The sequence below is a fragment of the Sarcophilus harrisii genome, chromosome 4, assembly GCF_902635505.1.
Source record: "Sarcophilus harrisii chromosome 4, mSarHar1.11, whole genome shotgun sequence".
Lineage (NCBI taxonomy): Eukaryota > Metazoa > Chordata > Mammalia > Dasyuromorphia > Dasyuridae > Sarcophilus > Sarcophilus harrisii.
Window position 1 is genome coordinate 301496305 of NC_045429.1, and position 22391 is coordinate 301518695.

The 22391-nt window shown below is 36.9% G+C and overlaps 1 protein-coding gene across 1 annotated transcript; it reads left to right on the plus strand.

Annotated features, from left to right (window-relative positions):
* The first annotated feature begins 4507 nt into the window (after positions 1-4507).
* C4H17orf99 (chromosome 4 C17orf99 homolog) lies at positions 4508-20929 on the plus strand. The gene is made up of 6 exons (XM_012548628.1): positions 4508-4650; positions 4894-4926; positions 6597-6890; positions 8846-9115; positions 9995-10088; positions 20654-20929. Exons 1-6 carry the CDS (start codon positions 4617-4619, stop codon positions 20655-20657), a joined length of 729 nt encoding a protein of 242 aa, XP_012404082.1. The 5' UTR covers positions 4508-4616; the 3' UTR covers positions 20658-20929.
* The last annotated feature ends 1462 nt before the right edge of the window (positions 20930-22391 follow it).

Here is a 22391-nt window from a genome sequence, read left to right on the forward strand (position 1 = left end):
ATGAGATGAGGAGAGGGTCTTTAAAGAGTTCAGACATAAAGACTTGAGAAAGTAGATTTTATATTTTAATATTTTGAGTAATATTTCATTTCATTCCTTAGTTTAATTTCATATCTACCAACATGACAGCTTGAAGCCATAGGCTCTGCAGTATAGAAACAGCACAGGCATGTGAAAACCCTCTGGTAGCCACTGAGAAGATTGAAAGTCTTTTACCCACACAAAAGCACCCAGACCACTGGACTACTGCTGGAATTGCTGGCAATACCAGCAATCAATCAAAAAAAAAATCTATCAATACCAGGCACTATGCTAAGTTCTGGGAATTGAAAAAAAAAGACAAAAATCCTTCCCTCAAGGAGCATACAATCTGATGAAATTCGACCAGATATGCACTTATATTGCTTCACTAGATAATTATATGATGTTGCATTTTTTTAGGTATAAAGAAAACATCATATGAATCTATTTAAGAATGTTTATAGTGACACGAATTATTGCTCTTTAGCCAGGTATATTCTTTTTTTAAAATCATAAACTGAATATTAATTTTCTTTTTTTTTTAAATTATAGCTTTTTATTTACAAGTTATATGCATGGGTAATTTTACAGAATTGACAATTGCCAAACCTTTTGTTCCAGTTTTTCCCCTCCTTCCCCACATCTTCTTCTCCCCAATGGCAGGTTGACCAATACATGTTAATATGTTAAAGTATAAATTAAATACAATATAAATATACATGTCCTAACAGTTATTTTACTGTACAAAAAGAATTGGACTTTGAAATGTTGTACAATTAGCCTGTGAAGGAAATCAAAAATGCAGACAGACAAAAATATAGGGATTGGGAATTCTATGTAATGGTTCATAGTTATCTCCCAGAGTTCTTTCGCTGGGTGTAGCTGGTTCAATTCATTACTGCTCTATTGGAACTGATTTGGTTCATCTTATTGGTGAAGATGGCCACGTCCATCAGAATTGATCATCATATAGAATTGTTGTTGAAGTATATAATGATCTCCTGGCCCTGCTCGTTTCACTCAGCATCAGTTCATGTAAGTCTCTCCAGACCTTTCTGAAAAGCCAGGTATATTCTTGAGCCCAGAGCAAGACCGTGTTCACCCAGAGTCTCATTTCTTCGTTTCTATCCATCATTGCAGAATTGTTTTCATTTTCTTTTCTTTTCTTTTTTTTTTTTTAATTAAGTAAGCAAGAACTAAGGAGAAATCTCTGTATGTCTTTAAAATATCTTAAGCCCACACACTTGGGTTTTAGTACTTGCTATAGGGTCAAAGAAGCCCAATGATTCTCTACTGACCCTAGAAGAAATTCTCTTCAGCCTGGGGAAAAAGGTTGGACTCAGAAGTAGATTCTTCTTTGCCTAATACTCAAATTGTGGAGAGACCTAGGAAATAGGGGGCCCAATACTTGGGAGACAGGGATAGCCCAAGCCATGCTGAAGCTCATGATTGTAGCACAGTAGTTCTGAGGGTGATAACAGGAAGTCTGAGTCATTCACAGTCTCAGGAGTTAATGACCAAAGGACTGGCCCTATTAGGTCAGTGACCCAACTCACACATCATGCTTTAGGGGAAAAGGGAGACGTGATTGTCCATGGAACCAATGATGCCAATTACTGTAGTGCAGGATGCTTTGTGTATAATTGGAGAATGCTGTTATGAGTAGCTTATAACTTCTGTTTATTATACAATATGCTTTTATTGCTGTATTTTAACATCACTGCTGTATACAGTGGTATGAATGCACTATTTCGGTACATACATATTTCTGCGCATGATCTCTATAGGTGGTCCCTGGACATAATTCTGTTATGTGTTTTGTACTATGTCCTTAATTTAATGTATGTCATATTGTCATGTAAACATTATGTGCAATGTATTATGTTTATCAAATATGCTAATGCTAGTTGCATGCAGTTCTCATATAAGTGTCATTTTAGGTATACACTGCACCTTGTAGCTGAATATTATTTGTTAATTTGTGTTACTCATGTTGTATACTCACAAATACTCAGGTATATTCCATGACATTTTTAGGACTGCAAATGCTTTACTGGGGGAGGAAATATAGAGACACACTTTTTCATGAACCAGAATTATAGGACCAAAGGGTTTGTGGCTTATAGAGAAGTATGATAAAGAAAGAATTGCAGAGTAGAGTAGAGTCTAAAGAATACTGACTTCATCTTCTTGGTTTACCTTTTGTTTGGACCCAAATTTATTTGCATGCTAAACCAGATAGGCTCTAGGGAATATCTCAAAAGAGAGAGTTTAATCTCTCTGTTCTTGTATTCAACTCTCTGAGACCCCATTTGGGGTTTTCTTGGCAAAAATCTAGGAGTAGTTTGTCATTTCCTTCTCCAGCTCATTTTACAGATGAGGAAACTGAGGCAAACAGGGTTAAGTGACTTGCCCAGAGTCACACCGCTGCTAAGTATCTGAGGCCAGATCAGAAGTCAGATTTCCCTGACTTCAGGCTTGGGTTTCTGAATTCACTGTAACATCTAGTGCCCTAACCTCTGCTCAGACATGGGGATGGGAATATTTCAAATTTCATTGTATGGAATGCCCTCTGTCAATTTGTGACCATTAGTTTTAGGGAGTTGCCTGGAGCGGTGACTTATTCAGAGTCACACAGGCAATGGGGGTCAGGTTTTCCTGCTCCAATTCCAGTTCTTTATCCACTACCTTAATTTAATGTATGCAACACTGTCATCTATGTTATTGTTTATATGGTATGTATTAAGTTCATCATAGAGATAACTAAGTGGCACAGAAGGATGCTAGGCCTGAGCTCAAATTTGGCTTCAGACACTTCTTAGTCATGTGACCCTGGGCAGGTCACTTAACCCATTTGTCTCAGTTTCTTCATCTGTAAAATGGACTGGACAAAAAAATGGCAAACCATTCCAGTATCTGTGCCAAGAAAACCCCAATTTTCTTGGGGAGAGTCAGATAAGACAATACTACAAAAAGCAGAGATTGAACTTCTCTGTTCTAAGAAATAAATTTGAGCCCAGACAAAAAGGTAAACCAAGAAGGTGAAGTCCTTGTTCTCCAGGTTCAACCTTGAGCCAGGAAGAACTGAGTTAAAACTCTGCCTCAAACACTTACTAGCTATATGACCTTGACCAAGATACTCTTTCTCAGTTTCTTTCACTATAAAATGGGAATGATTCTTTTTGTACAGCAAAATAACTGTTTGGACATGTATGCTTATATTGTATTTAATTTATACTTTAACATATGTAACATGTATTGGTCAACCTGCCATCTGGGGGAAGGAGGGGAAAAATTGGAACAAAAGGTTTGGCAATTGTCAGTTCTGTAAAATTACCCATGCATATAACTTGTATTTACAAAGCTATAATAAAAAAAATAAAATGGGAATAATAATATCTACTCCTCAAGGTTGTTGTTAAAATCAAATGAGATGATATTTTTACAGTCCTTGGCATATAGTAAGCATTCAAAAAATGCTCATTTGCCTTGCTTCCTTAGATTAACTAACAAGGATTGTAATTATCAGCCTCTACAAATATGGTATTGCAATCTGCTTTGATTTAACTGATATATCTTCTGACTAGAGAAAAAGAAAATACATCCATCAGGGTTCTGTGAGCTATAATTTCTAGAGAAATGAACTTGAGCATACAAAAGAGTTGCTAGGAGAACAATGTGTATGAAACGGAGTCACCAGATCCTACATGATTATTATTACTATATGCCCAGCTCTATATAAGGGACTAAGAAACAGTGGAACAGGAATACTGTGCCATGCTTCCTTTCTTATTCATTCCTTAAATATCTATCGAGCACTCAGAGTAAGTCTAAAAGGCTCACTCACTTATATAAAGCTCTGTGCTAGATATTGTTAGATCAAAAAGACATATCCCTGCCCTGTTTGGAGTTTACAGTATTGTAGTCCCGGTAAAATACAAGGGCTATAATGAAAGGTAGGGTCTGACTGCTCAGTAAAAGCCACACAAAGGAAGTGTTAAAAATAGAGGAAGGAAAGATCACTTTCTTTGGGGGGAGGGGGTAGACAGTAAAAGTGAGTCTCAGAAACAAAAGAAAAACTTCATGTATAAGACAACATTTGACATTGCCTTAGTATTGTCTATAGTTCCTATGGACAAAAGGTGATATGGTAAAAGGATTTCCCAAGTGGAGGAAATAACACGTAGAAAAGCACAAAAGTGCAAAAGTATAGGGACATATTTAGGAACCCAGACTTTAGTACTATTTGTTCATGAAGGAGAATTAGGTCCTTCAGACTTGGCAGCTCTCCAGAGGGATATAGAGAAGGGGAAATTTGAGTGAGGGTGACAGGTGGGAAGTCATTTTTAACTGTAATTTGATTTCATTTCTATGGGCTCCCTGGTAGATGGAGGCCCTGTGGGCATTGCCAGACTTCCTTTCTTATCTGTATGCTGCAGGCAATTCCTGATAGATGGGAAGAGGAGATGAGGGGCCCCTCTTGGGTGTGGTATCAACCCTGTTGGCCCCCAGGGCCACAATCAAATGGATGAATGAGTAGAGAAGTTTTGGAAGGCTGGTGTGGCTATAAGGAAAAAAGACCTGAGGCTTAAACGATGAAGCTTCCTTTGCTCTGCATGGCCATGCTTGGTGAGCTAGTCTTGGATCGGTGGGCAAAGAGGGATGAGAGGGAAGGAGTTAGATATGCATGGATGGTCTGGAGGTACACTGGGGGAAGAACTGGAGGCATAAAGAAGAATTGAGACATGAGACTATCCCCAATACCTAATGTCCTGTACTTTGCTCCCTTTGTCTCCCAAGGATTTGGATATTTTCTCTGCTTGCCCCTCAATTTTATTTTGAGACTTCTTACCAAATTCATCTCTTTCACAGCCATCAGCAGCTCCTTCAGAGTGCAAAGAGAAGGTAAGTTCAAGGATACTCAGGGAACAAAGAGCATCCAGTCTGGAAGTGACAAGGATACAACTGGACCCCATTTCTGCCACTTTGAGCTTCATTTCCTTCATTTGTAAAATGGGGAGGGGGGTGGAGTGAGAGTGGCTAGACGACTTTCAAGGTCCTTCCTGTTCTAAAATTAGGATTCTATGATCCTATCCTATAACTTAGAGTCCATCCCCAGAACCTATGGACAATCTAGATACTCTGAGGTAGTTGGAATTGGTAATCTCTTTGACCCCAGCTGTAATTGTAGACAGAAAGCACTAGAGAATTGATAGCTCAAGAAAATGGGGAAGCATTTTTTCAGGGTCTTGGATGAGCATGGAGGCCAGCTCTGAAGAGAGAGGGATGAGGTTGGGTAATAAGACCTTGCTTCCTTGGAACCTACTCTTCTCCTATTCCCCATTCCCATTTCTTGGGTAAGTGGTGGACAGGGACACATTGGCCTCCCAGAGCAAATAAATCCAGCTGTGCTCAGAAAGACATGAGATTCTTCTGAAGGAAGTAAGTTTTCAATAGGATTTGTGAGGAATGGTTGTGTTAGCATTGTGGCTGTGGCTGTGGCTGTGGTTTTTAAGGGAAGGAGCAGCAGTCTGAACCCAAAGAAGTTGTCAGAGTGGCCTCACCTTTCTTGAGAGAAAGAGATCTTCAGAAAAGAGAAGCCCTTGGTCCCTGGAGCAGGTTAGCTCAGCCATTTCCATTTCCAGGATCCTTATCAAAAGGCATAGGGCAAGGAGCCCCTCTTCAGGGAGTCTCACAGTCCTTCTAGAAAGATAAGGCCCAGCCCAGGGAGAGAGATGGCATTGCGTTCCTGAGCAAAACCAGGAATAAGAGGCCCAGAGCAAAAGACTGATAAAAGAGGGTAAAAGACTAGTGTAAAGGGGTAAGTGGGTGACCCATTGGATGGAGCGCTGGCCTTAGAGCCAAGAGGATCTGAGTTCAAATCCAAACACTTGACATTTACTAGTTGTGTGACCTTAAGAAGTCACTTAACTTCAACTACCCAAAAAAAAATGCATGGAGGACAAATCTTTTTGAGAAATGGGGATGAATCTCTTCAAAGAGAGAAGCTGAGATTAAGAGAGAAGATGGATTTCCCAGTGGTGGGATCTGGATAAGGACTTCACCTATAAAATAAGGAACTAAGATCATAGAGTTAGAACTGACAGGTGAGGAAACTGAGGCTTCAAGAAATAACTGATTTACTCAATGTCTCACCAATATCAAGTAGTCAAGACAAGCCTCTCTAGCAGTGTGACCTGGTGATCTCCAGTCTACAATCCAGAAGTTTTTGTTTGTTTTTCTGTGTCCTTCAAGTAATGTTTGAAGATGCTATTTAGTGGAGAGAGAAGGAGCTAGCTGGAGTTAAGTAGAGGGAGAAAAAAAAGCAAAGATGATTAGAAATATACTTTTGTCAACACCTTTACTCTGGAAAAAAAAAAAAACAACATTTCTTCACTCCTTTTTTCTTCTATTTTTCCTGTCTCTCCATCTCTCCTTATTTTTTCACCTTTTCCCATCCATCTATTTCTTTCTATTGCTTCCTTTCTTTCCTTCTCTATTTCCCTTTCCTTTTCTCTCTTTTGTTTTCTTTGAGATCCTGCATATGAGATTTGCAAACCCTCTGTTCTCCACAGGAGTCCTGTCTAAGCCTATCATCTCCTACAAAGTTGTGAAGTTCTTTCCAAAAAGCCGACTAGTTCATATTTTATGCCACTCAATTCAGGGCTCTCTGCCTATAATCTACACTCTCATGGAGTCATCTAATATCACAGTATCAAAGAAGATCATGGATAATGGACCAGCCAAATTCCCCATTCTTGCTACATTCAAGACCCGGCCAGATTTACTCAACTACTATTGCAGAGCAAGCACAGCTTCAGGGGAGAGAGCCTACAGTGACGTACTGAAGCTCTTCTGGGAACTGTGGGGTAATATGTCCTTGGGAAGAGGAGTATGAGAAAAGTGATGTTTTGTGAGGAGAATGTCAGGGAATCATAAATCACACTAATAGTGGGATTGGTGGGCATGGAGTTTATGAATTAGAATTAAGATGGGGACAGAGGCTGTGAGAACAGAACTAGCTAAACTAGTCTCTTGAAAGACAGCTTTAAAAGGTCCATCCCACATTTGCCAGCTTCTCTCTCTAAAAGTGCAGAGTAAGTTTCCAGTTCAACATATATGAAAGGTCTGGTAGGGGCATCTTACCATACTGATGTAAAGGTGCATGAAGGAGTGGTTAAGGAGAACAGAAAACATTCCCCTATAGATATGAAGTATCTAAAGACAGAATTGATAACATTCTAAGAACCGGGCCATATGTAGATGGAAGGGAAAGGATCTTAAAGATCAGATAATCTCAAAATTCAGCCTCTTCATTTTATAGATTAAGAAATTGAGGCTTGAGGAATATATTGACTCTAATATGAACACAGAGTGTGACTCCTAGAAATGTTCTTTCTACCATACTATAAGATCTTGGAGTTAGTGTCTTATTTGATGTAAGTCACACAAAAGCCAATTTGAGAAATGTTGTATAAACTGGAGGGGCGAGAAGAATAGAAAGAAAATCAATAAATCAATCAACAAATTAAATGATTAGTGATTATTTGAGGGATAGGGGGATATAGAAATGAGCAGGGACAGTGCTTCATAGGAAAGGATTCCTATTCCCAAAGACAACAAGTCAATAAAAAAGTACATTTTAAGTACCTTGTATGTACCCAGCACCACATTAGCAAGGCTATGTACTTAATACTATGCTCAGGAAAAATGAGATCCCCGATGATGATATTGGGTGTTCTAAGGAACACACAAAAAAATTAATATTCAACTCTTATTAAACTCCTATCATGTGCACTGCATGAGAGGCAGTATGTTGTTTGGATAAGAGCCAGCCTTGAAGTCAGAAGGATCTGGATCCTATCTCAATATGATAAATTAAAAAAGCATTGCTTATCTGCAGCTTCCCTTGTGGAAGAAGTTTACAAACTGTAAAAAAAAAAAAAAATCACAGGACTCATGCAAAAAAAAAAATGAAATGAAAAATGTGCAGTACTCTGTGCAGATGTTGAGTTGATGTTGAGATGATGATGAAGATGCTGAGGAATGCAAAGATGAATAAGAAGCAGTCTGATCTTTCCTGACCCCTAAGAGCTAGTTAGAGAGATAAAAGTTTATCCAAATGAGCTAATATTGAACAACACAAGATAAAATATAAAAATATGATTGTGATTTTTTTTGGGTTAAGAATACAGAAGAGAATAAGGAAGGAAATAAATACTTTAAATTGCTACTGTGTGTCAGGCACTCTGCTAAGCGCTTTATACATATTACCTCATTTGATCCTCAAAATAACCCTAAAAGATAAGAACTATTATTTTTCCCATTTTACAGTTGAAGAAAATGAGGCAACTAAAGGTCAGTAGCTTGCTCAGAGTTACAGGGCTAAAAAGGTGTCTGAGATGACAAGATTTGACATAACTGCTTAGGAACAGATATCAATGAGAGATGGGCAAGGAAGAGATTTAATGGAAGAGGTGGGAGCAAGAATTGAAGTGTTAGAGACTTTAGCACCTACAAGTACTCTTCCATTGCCTCTAGCAATAATTACTTGTGTCCTCACCATTCCTGAACACATATCCCTTTAGTATATTAACCAGTATTCTCTGACTATGCCTAGAGAGGAACTCCAATAGCAAGACTGTGATCAGTCTGCAACCTTCTGAGAATAAACATTAATGAATGAAAAAAGAGAAAAGATATTAGTGGGGCTGGACAAAAAAAGGCATGGCTCCCTCCTCTCCAGTTGAGCTAGAATCCTAGGCCCCAAGTACTCTACACCCACTTACCATTTTCTCCTCCTTTCCCTACCTTCTTTCCACAGTACCAGTGTCCCAGCCTCAGGCCAACTTCAGCCTGGTAGGTACAGGATCAAGCCAAATGGTGGTGGTGTCATGCCTGGCATCTGAGGGCAGCCCACCTATCACTTATATGTTACTCAGGAAGAATGGACACATCTTAATGGAGGAGACACCCCTCCCTGGAAGACCAGCCAACTTTTCCTTCCCAGTGAACAAAATATCAGCCTGGTATGCATGCCAGGCCAAAAATACTGGCAATACACAACGCAGTGCTCTCACACTGGTGCCCCCAGGTAAGAGACCATTTCTTTGGAGTGAGGAGGAAGGGAAGGGAAGCCCAGGAAGAATGAAATCTCCTGATGAGGCTGCCACTGAGGGTGCAGTGCATCTGTGAAGACAATGAGGACTGAGCATATCATAGGCCTTAAGGATTTATATTTGAATTTGTATGGATACTTGCCAGGAACATATTTGCAAATATTTAATAACTGGCAGAAAACAACAAAGTGATTAAATTGAAACTACCTTTTTAACATTTTTCTCCATTCCTTTCTTAAGCCTAGACAATCCACAAAATAACAAATCAAGTCTTAATTTGTACCATTTGCTGATTTATAAGGCCTAAATACTCATTCTGAAAATTTAACAATCAGCTATTTGAATCCACTATGAGCAGACAGTCCTCTATTTACAGTCTTTATCCATCTTAGCTATTTTTTATGAACTACTGTGACCAAACTAATTACCTGGCAGCCAAATTTTTTAGCTCTTTATTAATTTATCTTCAGACTTTTGTCAACAGATGATATAATTGCACCCAAAGTATTTCTACATTAGTAGGATTTTGTCAAGTATGGCCTTTAAGAACCAAATCAATATATGCCATTGGAAAAGAACTTAGATGACCTGATAGTTAAATTATGAAAATCCTTTCAACATCTGCTCTTTGGCTTGGGAAAGAACTGATGGCAATGAAGCAAGCTCCAGCCAGGGTCAGCACACTCATATGCAACAGCAAAAAGACAGGATCCTCTTCCCTACTTATCAATACTTCCTCTAAGATCCTTTTCAGCTCTTGAAAAATTCTAAGATTTCTTCTAATTGGGATGGGGGAAAGGACACTAAACCTAAAAGAAAGTTTTAACATAACTGCTTCCTGCTGTGGTTCATAGGGGAATTACCTCTGGCACCAACTTTTGTACTAGCTGTAAGTCTGACTTCCATGGTGGCTGCATTTATAATCCTGTACCAGAACATGATGAAGAGGTAAGGACTATGAGTCAGGGAAGGGCAGGGTAAGGAAAATAAGAGTTAGGAGAATTAGTGTCAATTCCAGAGCAAAGGGTGAAGAAAAAGGGCAAAAGTATTACCAGCCATAATGACACCCATTACTGAATCAGAAGGTTGTGTGTGTATGGTTATATGTTTGTGTGCATTAAGAATTCAGGATCTTGTCATTGCTAGTTTATGAATTCCTATGAGGTTCCTAGGGACCTACTTCCCTTAATTCCTCCCTCCCTCTATCTTCCCTTTCTCCCTCTTCTCTTCTTTCTCTTCCCTCCTTCTTAATTTCTTCTTTCCTTCCTTACTTAAAATTAATGTCTTTTGCTTTTATACCATATTAAGCAAAATCTACCAATACATTCCTGAGATGTGATAGTATATGCAAGTATTTCACTATCCTTCCCTTACAAAGATGATGATGATGATTATAGATAACTTTATATTGTGCTTATTATATGTCAGGTATTTACTGTGCTAAGCACTTAAAGTTATTGTTTCATTTCATCCTCATCACAACCCTGGGAAGGTAAGTTACTTTATTATTTTCATTTAAAGATGAGGAAATTGAGGTTACTTTTCCAGCTCTTTTCTAATATCAAGATTAGTTATGATAGTTTTACATTCAATTTTGGTTTTTTGTTCTTTCCATTTATCACTGTAGTCATTGTGTCTATTATTTTCCTCATTCTACTTACATCATTCTACATCAGTTTACACATCGACCCATATTTTTCTGATTCCTCTTTTTTTTTTATCTTATGGCACAGCAATATTGTATTATATTCAAATAAGGAAGTTTGCTCATCATTTCCTCCAATTAGTGGATATTTATTTTACTTCCATTTTTTTATCATAAAAAAGTGCTCCAAAAATATTTTGCTATATCTGGGATTGTTTTTCTGTCTTGGACCTCACTGGAGTATATGCCTATAATTAGAATGAATTTCCAGGTGAATAATATAGATAGTATAGTAATATTTTAAAAGCATAATTCCAAATTACCTTTCAGTATACCTGAAATAACTCACAATTCAACTGATACTTCCTATCTTTTTACAGTACTCAAACATGGATTTTTCATATTTTTGCCATTTTGCCAGTTTTCTGAGTGTAAGTCAAAGCCTCAGAGTTATTTAAATGTGCATTTCTCTTATTATAAGTGAATCATAGCAATATTTCATATGGCTTTTAATATTTTACAATTATTTTGAGAATTGTTTGTTCATATCTGTTGATCATCATACATACACAAGGAAATGGCTCTTGAACAAGAATTTATTTATCTTTTTAAAAATAACTTTTTACTTATTGCATGAAAATGTCTCCCAGTTTCCTTTCCTTCCCCATTCTCAAAGAGCCAGCCTATAATAATATTAAAGAATAAAAGAAAAGAAAAAGATTACTAAAACCAATAAATACCCAGAAAAGGTTGAAAATATATGAAATGGATCGTTCCCAAGGACTTCCCATCCCTAAAAAAGAGTGAGGTGAAGATATCTTCTCATTTCTTTTCTTTGGAACTTTGTAATTTTGCAAATTTCACTTTTATTTGTTTTATGTTTCTTTCCACATTGTTTACCTCAATTTCCTCATCTGTAAAGTAAGGATAATAATAGCATCTATCTCCCAAAACTATTGTGAGGATCAAATGAGATAGTAATCATAAAGCACAGTACGTGGGGAGTTGAGGGAGAGAAAGAAGGGAAAGGAAGGGTGGCAGCTAGGTGGCGCAGTGGATAAGAGTATCAGGCCTAACGTCAAGAAGACTCATATTGAGTCCAAATCTGGCCTCAGACACTTTGTTTGCCTCAGTTTCCTCGTCTGTCAAATGAGCCAGAGATGGAAATGGCAAACTACACCAGTATCTTTGCAAGAAAACCTCAAATGGGATCATAAAGATTTGGACAGGACTAAAATAATATGTATCCATGACTCTACTTACTTCACTCTCAGATTGTATAAATTTTTCAACACTTCCTTGGAATCATTATATTCATCGTATCTTATAGCATAGCAACTTTGCATCACGTTTATGTACCACAATTTGTTTAGCCATTCCCCAACGAATTGGCATTTACGTTGTTTCCAATTCTTTATTACCACAATAAGTGCTACTAAAAATAGTTTGGTGTATATGGGTACTTTATCCTTATCAATGAACAAATGGACTAGATATAACCCTAGTAATGATATCTCTGGGTCAAAGGATATTTTTTTTTTTAAATATTCTTGGGACAGCTAGGTGGCGTAGTAGATAGAGCACCAACCTTGAAGTCAGGAGGGCCTGAGTTCAAATGTGACCTCAGACACTTAATACTTCCTAACTGTGTGATCCTAGGCAAGTCACTAAATCCCAATTATCTCAGCAAAAAAAAAAAAGAAAGAAAGAAAAGAATATTCTTTACATAATTCCAAGTTTCATTCCAAAATAGTTGTACTGAATCCCAGTTCTACCAACAATGCTCTAATGTCCCTGTCTTCCCACAACCCTACCAACATTAAATATTCCCATCTTTTGTCATCTTTGCCAATTTGGGGGGTTTTAATTTGTTTTTCTTTTATTATTAGTGATTTGAAGTATTATTTTATATAGTTGTTAACAATTTATAATTTGTCTTTTGTGAACCATTTATCAAATCCTTTGACCACTTATGTATTGAGGAATAGCTTTTGACTAAACATGTATTAGTACGTACATATAACACATGTCTACTCACAGAGGGCATTCTTTGTCCTTTGTTCTCAAAAAGGATCATGAACTCAGGGAGGTGATGCCATGACATAAATGAATTGGACTTAAATGAAGGAGGGCTGGACAAGGTCATTTACCTCACTTTCCCCTCTAGAGCCATCTAGGATCAGAATAGGGAACTGGACAGTTGGGAAACTCCTCTCTATTCCCTTTCTTTCCCTCTACCCCTCTTCTCTTCCCCTTTCCTTCTCCCTTTTCCTCCTTTTCCTCTTTTCCCCTTTCCTTCCCTTCTCTCCGTCCACATAGGGTATCATACCCTTACCTACAGATGCTCTTAAAAACCTTCTTTTTCTTTTGGATTGCTGAACCCTCCCAAGTTATCCTGGAGTTTGCTAGCTAGATTTCTTTCTTTAGGACTGGCCAATAGGTCCCAAGTCAAGCTGGAGTTGGTCATTGTTTGGGTTCTGATTGATTCACAGTGAATGCAAATAGCAATCATTTCTGTTTTGGTTAGAAAGCAGGAGGGTCTTCCCCTCCCAGCTTCAGTTATTTATTCATTTAGATCTTTTTTTGACTAGGTGACAGAGGCCATTCTTTTCCTCAATTGCTATCTAGCTTTAATAGTTAAATGGGTGTGCCCTAGTTAAACTGAGACCAGTTGAAGATTTATGCTTTAAAAAGACCAAGATCTCCCATTGCATCCAGGGCCATCTCCAGTCATGCTGATCTATATATGGTCACTGGACCCAGAAGGCTCTGGAAGGGAAAGTGAGGCAGGTGACTTTGCACACCCCTCCCTCATTTAAATCCAATTCACTTATATGTCACACCATCACCTCCCTGATGTCATGTTCCTCTTCAAGAACAAATCCAAATAACAAAATACATGTGTAGTTAGTTGTCTCTTACCATTTTCCCTCTATCCCTAAATTTAGTTTGTGCAGAAACTATTCAGTTATATGTAATCAAAGTCATATATTTTATCTTCATTGTCTTCATCCCTTAAGAATGGATTAAGGATACATCTTTTACCTATAGTTATGAAGATAAGATCTGCTTCTCTTCTAATTTTTTAAATTGTCTAATCTTTAATATTAAAGTCATGTATCCATTTTGTATTTATTATGGTCAACAAGTATTTATAAAGGACTACTTTGTTCTTAGCACTAGGTACATACAAAGATAAAAATAAAACATTTCTTGCTTCAAAGAAGCTTACTTTAATTAGGAGAAACATCATACACTATTATAAATACAAAACATTTCCCAGTGGGGAAGGCACTAAAAACTTAGTTTTTAGTGCCTTACAGGTGAAGAAAATAGTAATTGATTTGAGCCTTGCAGAAAGCTAGCTATTCTACTTGGCAAAAGTGAGGAGGGAGTGTTTTCTGGCAATGAGAGACAGCTCATATGCAAAGGCACAAAGGTAAGAGAAGAGCCATAAGTGAGGATCAAGGGATTGGGCAAATTTAGCTGGACTGTAATGTTCCTGAGAGTAATATAACATATAATATACCTGGAAAGACAGTTTAACAGATTGGGAAGGACTTTAAATGCCAGAAAAGTTTCCCTTTTACTCTGGAGGCCAGAGTCACTGAAGCTATTTGAGTATGGAATTGACGCATTCAGATGTGTAGTTTAGAAATAACAATTTGGTACCTAGGAGTAGTTTGCCTTTGAGTGGATAGAACCAAGTTAGAGAGATCAATTAGGAAACTACTGCAATAGGTCATATGAGTGATGAAAATAAGTAATTATCATGTGAATGAAGAAAAGAGGATGTATGAGAGAGATGTCATGGACATATAATCACTAGTCTTTGAAATTGCTTGAATTTGAGAAATAAAAGAAAGAGTCAAGAATAACTCTGATTCCACTACTCATTAATTAATCCTGGTGGAGGAGAGATTTGAGAATTAAAATGAGAGGGTTGTAAGAATCAGTGAGGAAAATCTTTAGGGAAAGGACTTTTTAGGATCTAGCTCAGATTTAATCTTTTTTAAGATCTGCAAGGGTAAAGGCAAATGTTTGACAACTAGCTCTCCAGAAAAAAAAAAAAAAAAGCACACACACAACACACTTTTTATTTTTTCTTCTGGAAGCAATTAGGTTTAAGTGACTTACACAGTTCAGAAGTGTCTAAGGCTGGATTTGAACTCATCTTCCTGATTCCTGAGCTGGTGCTCCATCCATATTGGGTTTTGCTCCACTTCAAAAAGAATACTTCGCCATTTCAAAAGACGTGACATAATCTGTGTTTTGGCATTGAATCATACCACTTAAAATCCTGCCACAAAAATTCCCCTTGAAAACCTCATTGTATCTTCATTATTAACATTTCCTCCATCACTTCCTTAAGTCTAGACAAGAAACAAACAATAAATCAAGCCCTGATTTGTAACATTTGCTACAAAGTGTAAAGTATAAATGCTCACACTGAAAATTTAATAATTAGTTCTCAAATAGAAGCTGCTTGTTTCTAAGCAATTATCCCGTTTCCTCTCCAGCCTTTTCCCTGTTTCAAAACTCAGTTGAAGCTATGGTCATTTGCAGGGTCTGTCTACTGGATCTTCCAATTGAACAGGCAATTTTTCTTATTTATTACTCTCCTGGTTATTTCATGAGTTGCTGTACCCCAACTTGCTCCTTCTCCATTCCCAATGCTTCCCTAAGGAAGCCAACCTTCTTGTGAGAAGCCATTCCTGAATTATGCTGCTCCTGGTGCAGAGATATCTGGTGGGCTAGAAATCCTTCCTGATTGGTGGGACACTTGCCACAGCTGGAGTTCTACTTGGTCAGTCTTGGAGAAGTCATGATCCATCCCACATTACAATGAGGTTTTCAAGGGGAATTTTTGTGGTAAGATTTTAAGCGGTATGATTCAATGCCAATAGACAAAGATTATGTCACATATTTTTGGAAATGTTGGAAGTACCCTATTTGAAGTGGAAGAAAAACCCCTGTGGATCATTCTTAGGCCTCTGTCCTCAGCTGGTGTTTCTATAGGGTCCATTCAACATCTCTGCCTCCTTGTGAGTTTTGCTATCACTTCATTTCTTCAGGCCTCAGTTATTTCATCTGCAAAATGAGGAACTTGGGCCAGATCATCTTGAAGTTCCCTTCCAATTTAAATCCTATGAACTTATGATTTCATAGAATATTGTGAAGATGATTACAAGATCCTCAGAACACAAACTGAGAGCTAGAAGAAGCTTTGGAGCTCATCTAATACTCACAAATACAATCATGAATCTATCATTTTATTGATATGGGCATTCTTTCCACTGATGCATCTCACTACTTGTTTTGGGTTGTATCTAACTCAGGTCAATTCACCAGTTAGTTTATACCTAACATTGGAATAAAAATCTAGTAGATTATGAGCTCCTAGAGGACAGGAACTATCTTTTATTTTTCTTTGAATCCCCAGAACTTAGCAAGGTACTTGGCACATAGTAGGTGCTTCATAATTGCTTATTGACTAACAGATAGCCATAGGTAATTCAAGAGTTAGCAAACTTAATAAAACTTAGCTAGTACAGGAGGCAACTATTCAACAAAGATAAATATTGTAGAAACATTTTCAAGTTGATTTAGCTGAGCAAATCTCCCTCGCCTCAAACTTTCTAACATCAGATAGTACCTGGAGTTCCTGAGGCTGTTTTGTACTCAAGTGACTTGGAAATGATATTAACTGCCTGAGCCTTTAGTGCTCTGAATCAATTAAAGTCTTTTTTAGGGGAAAATTAAGTCTAATTTGCATTAGAGTGGAACACCAGGCTTGAGATCTGGCTTCAAAGACTTTACTTTCTAGTCTTTATTTACTTTCTAAAATAACTTATTATTCTAATAAATAAACAGGACATGACTCCCACCACAACAATCTATCCATTTTAGCCCATCCCATGTGACTCTTAGTCATGTCCTTCCATAAGTTCTATAAAATGAGATCTACCAGAAATGTCAATGATGGGGTGAATAAGACCCCAGCAAAAGTCTATGTCCCTGCTAGTGATGGGATCTAAGACATACCAAAAATGTTAGGGTCCCTGGATCAGTGTCACAGGTATGGCAAAAGAATTTACAAGCTCAAATTGTCTTCAAGTTAAGGGGAAAAGTTTTATTTTTGCTATTAATAGTAAGCTAAGTTCCAAAATAGATATCTATGTATATATAAAATTTATATATATTTAAACACACATAAATTTAATTTATATAACATTAGAGTGTCAAGTGCATCATGTCACTGATATGCTAATTTTATGGCTTAGAAGTAGAGTTGAGGAGAGGTCTGGTTCTAATTTTGTGCCCAAGTATAGTACCCATAGTTCCCTAGGCAGAATTGGAAGGGAAACCTTCTGGAGGTCATGTGTTTAGGCCTAAAATGTCACTAGGTCAATTGGGTGGGCACCCAAAATAAACATTATTTAATGTCTGCATCAACTTTAAGAACCTTATTATTGCTGGTCATTACTCTCAGAAACCCCCTTATATGGCTGAATAAATTGTGATATATGAATGTTATAGAATATTATTGTTCTGTAAGAAATGACCAGCAAGATGATTTCAGAGAGTCCTGGAGAAACTGACATGAACTGATACTAAGTGAAATGAGCAGAACCAAGAGATCATTATAAACAACAATTTCAACAACAATACTATAAGACGATCAATTCTTTTTTTTTTTTTTTTTTAATAGCCTTTTATTTACAGGATATATACATGGGTAACTTTACAGCATTAACAATTGCCAAACCTCTTGTTCCAATTTTTCACCTCTTACCCCCCACCCCCTCCCCTAGATGGCAGGATGACCAGTAGATGTTAAATATATTAAAATATAAATTAGATACACAATAAGTATATATGACCAAAACGTTATTTTGCTGTACAAAAAGAATCAGACTCTGAAATATTGCCCAATTAGCTTGTGAAGGAAATCAAAAATGCATGTGTGCATAAATATAGGGACTGGGAATTCAATGTAATGGTTTTTAGTCATCTCCCAGAGTTCTTTTTCTGGGCATAGCTAGTTCAGTTCATTACTGCTCCATTAGAAATGATTTGGTTGATCTCGTTGCTGAGGATGGCCTGGTCCATCAGAACTGATCATCATATAGTATTGTTGTTGAAGTATATAATGATCTCCTGGTCCTGCTCATTTCACTCAGCATCAGTTCGTGTAAGTCTCTCCAGGCCTTTCTGAAATCATCCTGTTGGTCATTTCTTACAGAACAGTAATATTCCATAATATTCATATACCACAATTTATTCAGCCATTCTCCAACTGATGGACATCCATTCAGTTTCCAGTTTCTAGCCACTACAAAAAGGGCTGCCACAAACATTCGTGCACATACAGGTCCCTTTCCCTTCTTTATAATCTCTTTGGGATATAATCCCAGTAGTAACACTGCTGGATCAAAGGGTATGCACAGTTTGATAACTTTTTGAGCATAGTTCCAAACTACTCTCCAAAATGGTTGGATTCGTTCACAACTCCACCAACAATGCATCAATGTCCCAGTTTTCCCGCATCCCCTCCAACAATCATCATTATTTTTTCCTGCCATCTTAGCCAATCTGACAGGTGTGTAGTGGTAGAGTGTCTTAAGTTGAATTTCTCTGATTAATAATGACTTGGAGCATCTTTTCATATGACTAGAAATAGTTTCAATTTCTTCATCTGAGAATTGTCTGTTCATATCCTTTGACCATTTTTCAATTGGAGAATGGCTTGATTTTTTATAAATTAGAGTTAATTCTCTATATATTTTGGAAATGAGGCCTTTATCAGAACCTTTGACTGTAAAAATATTTTCCCAGTTTATTGCTTCCCTTCTAATCTTGTCTGCATTAGTTTTGTTTGTACAAAAACTTTTCAGTTTGGTATAATCGAAATTTTCTATTTTGTGATCAGTAATGATCTCTAGTTCTGCTTTGGTCATAAAGACCTTCCCCTTCCACAGGTCTGAGAGGTAAACTATCCTATGTTCCTCTAATTTATTAATAATTTCATTCTTTATGCCTAGGTCATGAACCCATTTTGACCTTATCTTGGTGTACGGCGTTAAGTATGGATCAATGCCTAGTTTCTGCCATATTAGTTTCCAATTTTCCCAGCAATTTTTATCAAACAGTAAGTTCTTATCCCAAAAGCTGGGATCTTTGGGTTTGTCAAAGACTAGGTTGCTATATTTGTTGACTGTTTTATCCCTTGAACCTAATCTATTCCACTGATCAACTAATCTATTCCTTAGCCAATACCAAATAGTTTTGGTAACTGCTGCTCTATAATATAATTTTAGATCTGGTACAGCTAAGCCACCATCATTTGATTTTTTTTTCATTAATTCCCTTGAAATTCTTGACCTTTTGTTTTTCCATTATGAACTTTGTTGTTATTTTTTCTAGGTCATTAAAATAGTTTTTTGGGAGTCTGATTGGTATAGCGCTAAATAAAAAGATTAGTTTAGGTAATATTGTCATCTTTATTATATTTGCTCGCCCTATCCAAGAGCATTTAATATTTTTCCAATTGGTTAGATCAGACTTAATTTGTGTGAAAAGTGGTCTGTAATTTTGCTCATAAAGTTTCTGATTTTCCCTTGGCAGATAGATTCCTAAATATTTTATATTATCAGTAGTTACTTTAAATGGAATTTCTCTTTGTAACTCTGACTGTTGGATTTTGTTAGTGATATATAAGAATGCTGATGACTTATGTGGGTTTATTTTATAACCAGCAACTTTGCTAAAGTTGTGGATTATTTCTAATAATTTTTTAGCAGAATCTCTGGGGTTCTCTAAGTATACCATCATGTATGACGATCAATTCTGATGGAAGTGGCTCTCTTCAACAATGAGATGATTCAAACCAGTTCCAATTGTTCAATAATGAAGAGAATCAGCTATACCCAGAGAGAGAACTATGGGAAATGAGTATGGACCACAACATAGCACTTCCACTCTTCTGTTATTGTTTGCTTGCATTTTTGTCTTCCTTCTCAGGATTTTTTGCTTTCTTTCTAGATCTGATTTTTCTTGTGCAGCAAGATAACTGTGTGCCTGTATACTTATATTGTATTTAACATATACTTTAACATATTTAACATGTATTGGATTACCTGCCATCTAGGGGAGGGGGAAGAAGGGAAAAAGTTGGAACAGAAGGTTTTGCAAGGATCAGTGTTGAAAAATTACCCATGCATATGTTTGTGTGTGTGTGTGTGTGTGTGTGTGTGTGTGTGTGTTTTTAATAACTTTTTATTGACAGAACCCATGCCAGGGTAATTTTTTACAACATTATCCCTTGTATTCACTTCTGTTCCGATTTTTCCCCTCCCTCCTTCCACCCCCTCCCCTAGATGGCAAGCAGTCCTATATATGTTAAATATGCCACAGTATATCTTAGATACAATATATGTGTGCAGGACTGAACAGTTCTCTCGTTGCACAGGAAGAATTGGATTCAGAAGGTATAAATAACCCAGGAAGCAAAACAAAAATGCAAGCAGTTTACATTCAATTCCCAGTGTTCTTTCTTTGGGTGTAGCTCATGCATATGTTTTGTAAATAAAAAGCTGTAATAAAAAAAAAAAAAAAAAAAAAAAGAAACCCCATTATAAAAGACTACAAGGCTGTCACCTGATGGCCAGCAATATTTTTTGAGTTCAGCATTCTAATTATATAGAGTGAAGTGGGGCAGGATAACATAAAGGAAGAAATATATCATTCCTAATTACATCACTACCAAGACCAGGTGACCTTAGGGTCAGCTACCTGTTCACTCTGTGAGTTTTCCCTTTCATAAAATGGGACAAATCCCTTTCTCTCTTCCCTTCTCTGGATACAGATGAGCACATGTCACAAGAGTTTGGGGCACCGGATTTCACGGAGCACTATCATGAAGCTTCACCATCATCATCACTTCACTCTCAGAAGATCCTGATGTCCAATAGGAGGTGCCAAAGCTCTGTTCTCAGGAGCAGCTAGTTGGTGTGGTGGGTAGAAATGGAATGCTGGCTTTGAAGTTAGGATGACCTGAGTTCAAATCCAGTCTCAAATACTTACTAGTTGTGTGACCCTGGGCAAGTGACCCCATTGCCTCCGAAAAAATAAAAAGTTTAAGTTAAAAAAAAAAAAAGAAACACTCAGAAATGTTTTGTTGGCTTGAGAGTTTTTTTTTTTCCAAGTTTGAAGTTATAAATTTGCCTCCTTTTAGGAACAAAAGTAGATGGAAGGAATAACAAAGAGAATGAAGACATAAAGCCCCATCTTTAATTGATTTTAGTTCAATTTGATAAATTTTATGAAGTATTTGCAATGTGCAAGGCACTCTACCAGATCTTCAGGATATCAAGCAAAAAAAACTTACAATCCCTAACTTCAAAAAGCTTATACTGTACTGGAAAATGTGACACATCAACAGATATTTTTATAAGATAATTTGAAGAATGAGCGGAGAGGAGACCAGGAAAGACTTCTCCAAAGAAATGGCATGTAAGGAGAGCATTGAAGAAAGCTAAGAATTTGTGAGAAGGCAATATATTATAAGCAGAAAGACTGCCACGGGCACCGACTTGAAAGATAACAGAAGGCTGAATTTGGGAGAAAGCAAGTAAGCTGCTTTTTATCTGTGAAACATTATCCATAATAGACAATGGTGAGAGCTTTCCACTAAAATCAGAGGTAAAGTAAAGATAATAAATTTATTATCACTATTATTACTGTAGATAATTCTAAGAATACTAAGTATAGCAATTCTATTAGGAAAAAATAGAGGAAAGAAACACAAGCTAAGAAGAAACAAATTGATCATTTTTTGCAGATGATGGCCTACCTAGAAAACTGTTGTCAGTTGGGCCTGGCTCTGGCCAATCTTCTGGTAGTATAGATATTGGAACAAAAAGAAATATTTGTAGGTCATTCAACATTCAACAAAAGGAAATTTACTTGCTTGCAGTAGAAAAAAGATCTTGTTTCAGCTGAATCTTCCTTGTACCTGAGTTGTCATGGTTGGCCATCAGAGACAGGATGGAGTTCCTCTTGACATTTTTGTACTCAGATGTCAGTAGTCCAAATCTTTAGTACCCTGGGAAATTAATTTTAATAGTATTTTTCCCAAATACATGTAAAGATAATTTTTTATTATTCATTTTAAAAAAATTTTTTTGAGTTCCAAATTTTCTGCCTTCTTCCCTCCCTTCCTCCTCTCTAAAAAGGTAATAGGTTTTATGTGTGTGTGTGTGTGTGTGTGTAATCATGTAAAATATATTTCCGTATTAGTCATGTTGAGAAAGAAGAAACAGACCAAAAGTAAAAAATCAAAAAAGATAAAATGAAAATAGTATGCTTCAGTATGCATTCAGATTCCATCAGTTTTTTCTCTAGAGGTGGATAACATTTTCTATTTTAAGTCCTTGGGAATTGTCTTGGATCATCATGTGGCTGAAAAGAGCTAAATTATTCATATTCAATTATTGTACAATGTTGCTGCTCTGTAAGAATCATTTCATCTAACTCTTTGCAAGGTTTTTGAAATCTGCCAAACAAATAAATTCTTAAGGATGGTTCTGTTACCTTTTAAGGAA